The sequence below is a fragment of the Otolemur garnettii genome, unplaced genomic scaffold, assembly GCF_000181295.1.
Source record: "Otolemur garnettii isolate 467f Iridium unplaced genomic scaffold, OtoGar3 scaffold00087, whole genome shotgun sequence".
NCBI lineage: Eukaryota > Metazoa > Chordata > Mammalia > Primates > Galagidae > Otolemur > Otolemur garnettii.
The window spans coordinates 5,307,225-5,315,926 of record NW_003852482.1 but is presented as its reverse complement, the minus strand read 5'-3'; the positions used below and the strand labels follow the sequence as shown (position 1 = coordinate 5,315,926).

The window sequence follows — 8,702 nt, the reverse complement described above, 5'->3', positions numbered from 1 at the left end:
GCACTCTACCCAGGGGGACAGCTTGAGGCTCTCTCTCAAAAAAAATAAAAATAAAAAAATAAAAACATACCATCACACCCCTCATGAACATTAATTTAATATCAAATATAGCCAGTGTCCAAATTTCCAAGTGTCTCATAAATATACATTCCATTTGTTTTTGTTTGTTTGTTTTGAGACAGAGTCTCACTATGTCACCCTCTGTAGAGTGCTCTGAAGTCACAGCTCACAGCAACCTCCAGCTCTCGGGCTTAAGTGATTCTCTTACCCCATCCTCCCAAGTAGCTGGGACTACAGGCACCTGCCACAATGCCCAGCTATTTTTTATTGCAGTTGTCATTGTTTAGCTGGCCCAGGCCGAGTTCGAACCCACCAGCTTTGGTGTATGTGGCTGGCACCGTAACCACTGTGCTATAGGCGCCGAGTCTATATATTCCATTTGTTTATTTGATTTTGTAGGTTGTTTGAACCAAGATCCAGAGGCAGTCCACACCCTGCCATTTGACGGTGTGCCTTTGAGGTTTCTCTTCTCTTCCCCCTGTTAGTTTTGTCCCATGCAATTCATCTGTTGAAGAAACTGGGTCATTTCTTCTGGAGTTCCCACCAGTCTGGACTGCGCCCCCTGGTGTGCAGTATGTGGCTCTGTCCTGTTTCTCATCAACTCAAGGCTGGGTCTCAGACTTGGCGGGAGTCAGATGCAATTTATTTTGGCAAGAGATGGCTCCCGGTGGAGGGTGTTCTTCTGTGGGACACTCGCTCTTGTCTCCCTCTGTGGTGTTCTGTCCTGTGGCTGCAGCCATTCATTTGTTAGGGACCACTAATTCTATCGCAAAATGCTTCTATAAAAAAGACGCTTTCCTCCTCAATTTCTGGTTTCCTGAGGTACAGTTTATGTAGGACAGGTGGTATAAGTACTTGATTCTTTCCCTTTATTTACCAGTTTTCAGAATAATGAGTTGCCTATAAATATTTGAATGAATGAATAAATAATACATGTGCGGATGAACTGACAGGGACTTGGAAGTTGGGGGGCTCTTTCTGTCACCCTCAAGGATACAAGTGGGCCACAGGTGACAGCAGAGATGCAGCCCATGGCCAGGTCCCTGTCTACACAACGAGGGGCTGGTGGCAGCCCTTACTACCTGTCCACCTACCTCAGTTAAGAGCCAGGATGATCAGAAGCTATGTTGCTAAAAATACAGCATCTGGGACAAAGAATCTTATCACCTGCCCCAACTGCGTAGTAGGGAATCCTTGAAACCACCGTCAAAGAGGGGAGCAGACCAGCAGCAGAGAGTCCAGGCAAGACTTCAGAAGTTGGAGTTGATCCCTTCACGGGGGGGGCTGGGAGTTTCTGTCTATCCCAAAGGAGGTGGTGCTGGTTGGTCGGGTGGCCAGCCCTGTACTTCCCAGCCTCTCCCGTGGGGCTCTTCTTTCCCCCAGGCCAGCTGGTCTGCCCACAAGCCCTCTGACACCTCTGCCCCTCACCCACCCTGTGTCTCCCCAGGTGCAAGTGCAACCTGCATGCCAACCTGTGCTCCGTGCGCGAGGGCAGCCTGCAGTGTGAGTGTGAGCACAACACCACCGGTCCCGACTGCGGCAAGTGCAAGAAGAACTTCCGCACCCGCTCCTGGCGTGCTGGCTCCTACCTGCCGCTGCCCCATGGCTCTCCCAACGCCTGTACGTGCTGTGCCCAGCCAAGAGCCCGGGTGGCTGCAGTGTCCCTCCCACAACACAGGCACACACACGTGCACGTGCACTTGTATGCACATGCATACAGAAACACGTGTGCATGCACGCAGAGATGCTCAGGTGCACACATGCACCTCCCCAGCAGGCCTTGAGCACATCTGTCTCCTGCTGAACTCTACGCCACCCTTCTGACCTTGGCCTACAGGCAAACCCAAGCTGAGCCCCTGAGCATCTTTTCTGCACCCAAAATCAAGGCAGAAGGCCTCTAGGGGAGAGGGGGCCCTGTGGCAGGCAAGCAGATCACCAGTACCACTCTTGATGATGAGTGCTGTCAGGGTGCTTGCAGAATGCTGTGTGTTTGCACCCCCTGTCCTCACAGTGCCCCAGGAAGCTGGGTGCCTGTTGTCCCACTTTACAGAGGATCTCACCAGAGTCCCCTGACCCATGCTGTCTGCCCAGTCCTCTCCTCCCTCAGACATGCTGGGAAGGCTGTCCTCCAAGTCTGCCCACACGCCTGCATCATGAGCTCCTGGTGGAGGACACCCACTCATCAGGGACCCCAGCCTAGCCCATGGGTGACTCCCTGAAACCAGGAATCCCATGGGGGTCCTGGGCTGCAAGTGTAGGAGAGCCCAGACGAGCCTGGGGTGAGCTCCCCTCGGGATTTTACTGATGTCTGATCTTTGTGAAGGATCTTTCTGGTGCCTGAGGGCTGCTGTGCCAGGCACTTTAAATGCATCACCTCTCTTTGCCCACCCAACAGCACAAGGTGTAGGAGAGATGAAATCACCCACTCTCCAGATGTGCAAACTGAGACCCATAGAGCCTCAGGGCCCTCCTAGGTATCAGCATGAGTTAGGTGCTGGCACTGGGGCTCAAGTCCAAAGCTGAGCAGCCGCCTCCTGCACCCCAGGCTGCACACCCCATTTGGGCACCCTCCCTTGATGGGTAAAAGATTGATGTGACCTTAGGCTGATCAAAGCTGAAAGCCAAGCTCCAAGGTCTGACAGGCACCTGTGCGAGAGCCAGGGCAGGCGGAACAGCCGGCCTTTGAAGGGCTGGCTCGCCAGGCTCCAGGCAGCGCTCCCGTGGGCCTTCAAAGGCACAGCTGACAGCCCCCAGCCTGGCTCCCTCCTCCCTGCTCCCCCTCTGTCTCTTTGTGGCCCTGACCCTTTCCTGGACCCCTCCTTTAGTGGCTGTCACTCCCTGTCTGACTCACCGACACCCCCCTTCATCGTCCTGTGGGCGCTCTCCCCTTCTGTCTGGCCACTTCTGGCTCTTTTCTTCCTCTGTCCCTTACTCCCGAGGACTCTGCAAGGTCTTCCTCTGCCACCTCCTGGGCACCTAGACTGAGACTCTTACCTGCAGATCACACGCGGGAGGCCACCTACTGCCTAACCGGGGCATTGCCTCAGAAGCATCTCCTCCCCTCCTCCCTACAGGGGCAGGCGGGAGCTGGCCACCACCCCCCTGCTTCCTCAGGAGCCTCTAGGCCTGGAGTATTCAGGGGCAGGGGTGAGGCCGGAGGGGCTCTCTGTCCTCAGCCTGAAGTCCTCTCCCCCTGGCCTCCTGCATTCCTGCAGGCAACCAGGAGAAAAGGGTCCAAGTGGCACTGACACCTGTGAGACGAAGCTGCAAGTCAGGGTCCCCTAGACTGGAGCCCTCACCCACATCCATCCACTTCCCTCCTTTCCCCTCCCACCTGTTCCCTGTCCTGTCTTTCCACCTGGTCACCCCCAGCCCTCATCTGGGTGGCTCCTTCACCCTTCAGGGCCCAGCCCGGAGGTCACATGCCTCTCCGTGCCCCACCCTCAGCACTGCCTGTTCCCTACCAGAGCCTCATTTGGTAACTGCTCCATCCTTTTTCTTTTTTTGGCCAGCGCTACTCCTTTGAGCCACAGGCACCAGCACCCCATCCCTGTTTCAATCCTGAGACCAAACCTCCCAGGGTCACCCCAGGGTCTGATGTGGTGCCTGCCCAGACATGCTGGTGAGGGAAGGAGGGTGGCTGGGCTCATCTTCCCAGCTTCCGTGGACTGTCTTGCTGGCCACAGCGTAGGCTCAGCCAAGTAGGTCCACGCACCGCACGTCCCACTGTGGTGGGACAGTGGAGATGCTCACCCTGGACCCCGAGGCCCCTGGTCAAACCAGGATCCAGGCTTCCCTCACCCTTGAGGGGCAGCCACTCAGAGACGGTGGCACCGGGATTTGAGTCACATCTTGGCCACTCCCAGCTGTCTTGCTCCCCTGGCCTGTTTCCTCATCTGTAGACTTAGGATCATAAGAACACTCCCTTGTGGGTTGTTGTAAGAACCAAATGACTTGTGTAGAGACAAGAGTACATGGTGCTCAACTCCTGGAAAGCACTCAGGGGGGGCAGGTGCTGTGTCCATGTTTCAAGAAGTTACTCAGCCCTGCTTTTCTCAGATGGAGACAGCACTGCATGTAATTCCTCATCCTGCACTGGAGGGCCCCAAAGTTCAAAATTTAAAAAGGGGTATATGTGAATCTCCAGTGGGGTATTTGGGACCTATCAGGATGTCCCCAAGGGTAAGTCACAGCTCTGAGACTCAATTTCTCCATCTGCAAAGTGGGCTAATAGCTCCTCCCTCTCAGGGCTGCAGTGAGTGTGGAAGGGGATAAGCCACCCAAGCCCTAAGTTCCCCCCATTTGGCAGAGGGAGGGACATCTTGATGCCCCCCCGCCACCCCACCTCTACAGGGAGAAGACAGCCAGGCCCCTTCCTCCCGGCCAGCCAGCTCTGTGACCCTCTCTCTCCCCGCAGGTGCCGCTGCAGGCTCCTTCGGCAGTAAGTACCCACCACTGGCCCCGACTGCACGAGCCTCTTTGCATGTCCTGAAAAGAGCAGGAGGGAAAAGAAGGGCTTCCATGTCCCTCCAGCCTCAGCCTCCCCACGCCCTCCTCTCATTCCACCCATCTGCTTCTCCACCCCTCGCTCCTCCTCCGAGTCACAGCACACTGTCATTTGATTGTGGCCAGCAGCCAGAAACGCCCTTCCTCCCAGGAGCTTCATCAGGGCTGCTTTGGAAAGTGGGATGAGAGTTTTTGCAGATCTCTTTGACCCCTGGGTGGACTTCTGCCCCTCTCTCACCCAGATCTGGGAGGAGAGTCTTCTGCCAGGCAAGAGTGGGGTGACCTTCTTCACTGACCAGGGGCAGAATCCGTCCCCCAGCCTGCCACCCCTGCCCTGGTCATCCAAGCCAGCCCAGGTCCTAGGTCATATCAGACTGAGGGGGGCCAGGGAGTCCTGAGAGCTCTCGAGGAGAGTGAGGGTAGGCATGGTGTCCACAGGCGGTCAATGGACTGTCATCCAGATACTAGCAGCACAGAACCCATGGGCAGGGTCTCCGTTAGTCCCTGTAGGCCCCTCCCCCAGGTGTGTGCCATATGTGCTGAGTTGGCAGGAAAGCACTGGCTGACCCCAAACCTCAGAAATGCTTCTGGGTGTGCCCTCCTCCCCGTGAGGGGCTGCATATCACCCAGGCAGTCCCTCCCAACCCAGACTACCCCTCAAGGGTGCCAGTGGGTGGAGAGGGCGCCAGAAGGAAGCTGGACCCTGGAGGGGATGCTGACCTGCACAGCCATTGTAAGTTGCTTCTCTGCAGCGTCCCCACCCCTGCTGACTCCCCACCCTCTCTTGCTTTTCCAATCTCTCATCAGGCATTGGCAGGTCTGGGAAAGACCCTGTCCCTAAAGGCCCTGTGGCCACTGTGGCTATGAGGGGGGAACCGACCACTCCTGCCCCCTCCACATCCACTGCCAGGACCCCTATAGCCCTCAGCACCCCACAGCCCACAGGTGGGTGCCAGAATACAGCCAGTGACCCCTGCTGTCCTGCTCACTCCTGCTTCTAGCCTGCGTCCCTGCCTCTCTGGGGGACATCAGTCCTGGGGAGAGCAGGGGTTTGGTTTTTAGTGTAGCAGTGCTGGAACCCACAAGGAGCCACAAGGGTAGGGGCCCAGGGGCCTCCAGGCCATCTAGGCCAACCTGTCACCAAGCCCTAACTCGGGGATCCAAGGGCCTAAAAAGATCTTGAACCTAGGAATGCTTCCTTTTTCTCTCCACGGCATTGCTTGGAAGGGCCCCCGACCAGTGTGGTCAAACAGGGAACCTGTGTGGAGGGTGCTGGTGGCAGTGAGGACACCCTGAGATTCAGCCAAAGATGGGGTCTTTTCTCCTGACAGGACTTCTACCTCCTTGTTCCCTGGAGCTGGCCAAGGCCTGCCCCCCAGCCCTCCAAGAGCCTCTCTGTCCCCAGCTCCTCCATAGCCAGTCGACCACAGGGATGACAGAGCAGGGTTAGCCCGGAAGGCAGACCCTCCCCAGCACGAGGGCAGACAGGAGCCTCTGCAACTGGATCTGACCATATGTACCACCCAGCCCAGCACCCCGGGCTGTGAGCGCAGGGCCAGGCAGGGCAGGGGGCCCCTCACATCTCAGGGGCGGCAGCAAGGACAGGTGTGGAAACCTGTATGGTTCTCATTCCCTTCCGCAGACAGGATTGTTTGCGCTCAAGGTTTGGGGTGCTAGGGTGGCCTCTGGACTCCTCTGAGAGTCTTAATACACTCTGCCCACTGCAGGTGCCAGGAGCCATTATGGACTCATCCTTCCCAGAGGGTGCTGGGAAGATGGGGGCTGAGGAGATTCTTCCTGGTCTCAGCCAAGGAGGGGTGCCTGGCGGTGCCATTTCTAAAGGGCAGAGACCCCTCCATCAGCTATAGGACCTAACTCTAACCCTCCCTTCCCTTGGTCTATTAGAGGTGAGGCGCTCAGCCCCCTGATGCAGGTTGATGCCTGGACAAAGTCCCCTCCCTGTGGGCAGCTCCCAAGTTCTCTTTCTGCATCCTGCCTTCTCCATGGGAGGCATTTGCAGGGGGGCAGGGCCCAACCAGGAGATTGGAGGATTTCTGGGGAGCCGCCCAGCCCAGAGCTCCTCCTGGGGTGAAGGACAGGAGTCACTCTGAGAATTCTGAGTTTAGGACATAGGTTGGCCCAGCCATGTGAGACTTGTACTTGCCTGCAGTGGGCAGATGGGAGCAAACATAGCTGTGGGGGATGCTGTTACCCCCTCCAAACAGTGGTCTATCTGGGTGGGAGGTCGGTGCTCTGTCACACACATGTGCACACACATGCACACACACAGGGACGAACCTTGAATCCACTTTCAGAGCTGCTTCTGGTGTGAAGGCCTGAGCAAAGTTGGGAGTGAAAGAGGAAAAGTCAGAGGTCAGAGTGGTGAATCTGGAAGGGTGAGGTTTAAATTGTGAGCGTCCCCAAGCCCCAGAGGTGAGCAGGAGCTGCACCCTCACTCCAGGCTACCGTAGCAAACATTTAGTGAGGACTGGTCAGCCCCACCTGTGCCAGCAGTGGGGCATCAGGGAAGGAGATGGCTCCAGCCGTGACAGTCCATGCTCTGTGCTGCTTCTTCCTTGGGCTTCTTCCAGCTGTATTATCCATATTCCTTGCTCATGGCTCTGTGAGCTGGAGGCTGTTATTGTCCCAGTCCCAGGAGTGAGGAAATTGAGGCTCAGGAAGCAGCAGCTGGATTTTATGGTATGTAAATTATACCTCAATAAAGCTGTTTTAAAAAGAAGAAAAAAGAAAGAAAAGAAGCAGCTGTCCAAGGCCCCAGGATTAGGAAGGGGCATAGGCCAGAAGCAAGCTAAGTAAGGTGCTGACTCCCCCACCCTGACACCCACCTCCTAGTGCTACTGCCCTGAGGCCTGGGGCTACAAGGTGTGTCACCTTTAAGGCCTGGCTTGCAGGGCTCCCAAATTCAGAAGGAATAGTCAGGGCTGCCATCTGGTCTTGGCACAGGCCACAGGCCACTGCCAGAACTTGCTTCCTGCACACCTGGGCATGTCCCTGGGGGCCTAGCAGGGGGTCATTTCCTCCTCTGATCCCAGTCCCCACCCTGAAGGTCCTGACTCTCCCCAGGATGCACATGGGGCTCTGTCAAGGATCCAGCTGGGTCCCTGAACCCCTGGCCCAGATATTTCCCCCTCCTGCCAATACTGAGCTGTCGGGAGAACAGGGGCTGCTCAGACCACTAATCCGGCCCTGGCTGGGCCCACAGAGGGTGGTGGGAGACAAGAGCAGAAGCAAAGTGCCTTCAGGGCTCACTTTATGCAGCTCTAATTAAGCCCTTGCCAATTTGGGTCTGGCAGCCTCACTCCTCACTGAACACCATACTAATGTCAATTTGATGTCCAGGGCGCCGGCTCCCAGCTGCAAAGGCTTCGGTTCTTTTAGCTGGCACGTTTTCCTTTTCTCTCCCACCAGCCATCACTGTGTAATCTCTTTAAGAAGCAGAAAATTTCAGACCTCTGCCCCGTCCCTCTGGGTTAGTCCTTTGAAAGGCAGGTGCAGGGCACTTCCCAGCCGCCCCAGCTGTCCCAGCACCTGCCTTCTCTGCCGTGTGTCCGGTTAGTCTAGGGACTAAGTACTGTGGCATTTGGGGGTTGACTCACACTGGGGTTCCTGGTGAAAATGGGCCCAAAGTAGGGGCCAGGAGGTGAGGTCTTGGCCAGGCAGGTGAGTCAGACGATGGAGGAGGCTTCAGTCTCTGGCTTGAGGCCTCCAGGACCCTCTGTTACACATCTGAGTTCTTGGCCAGACATGTATTCTGCTCTGCCACTGCGAGCCAGAGACCTCAGCCCAGAGATGAAAACTGGTCTAATTTTACCCTCAGTTGCAACAGGGGTAGAGGAGTCCCCCAAAGCAGGTGTCTGGCTGAAGAAAGGATCACCCAAAGTATGCAGATTCTCAGGCGTGGGGCCCCTCCCTTCTGGCTTCAAGTCCACATGTGCCTGCCACATGCTGCTGTAGTGTAGACGCTTCCTCCATTATAGATTTAGAGCTAGTTCTTTTAGCCAGTGTAGACAGAGCCTCTTCTCTAGAGCTGCTGCTTCTAAGGTCCTGTGGCCACGTGAGTGTATGATGCCTCAGTGTGTCCCCAGGCTGTCCCCCAGACCTCTCCTCACATAACT

General features: G+C 56.3%; 1 protein-coding gene across 1 annotated transcript in view; it reads left to right on the top strand.

Moving 5' to 3' along the window:
- The window catches only part of NTNG2 (netrin G2), a 61,975-nt gene that overhangs the window by 47,011 nt on the left and 6,262 nt on the right, over positions 1-8,702 (top strand). The window contains exons 3-4 of the mRNA XM_023516204.1: positions 1,508-1,680; positions 4,478-4,501. Coding sequence (XP_023371972.1) covers positions 1,508-1,680; positions 4,478-4,501 — 197 coding nt within the window. The remainder of the gene's footprint in view (positions 1-1,507; positions 1,681-4,477; positions 4,502-8,702) is intronic.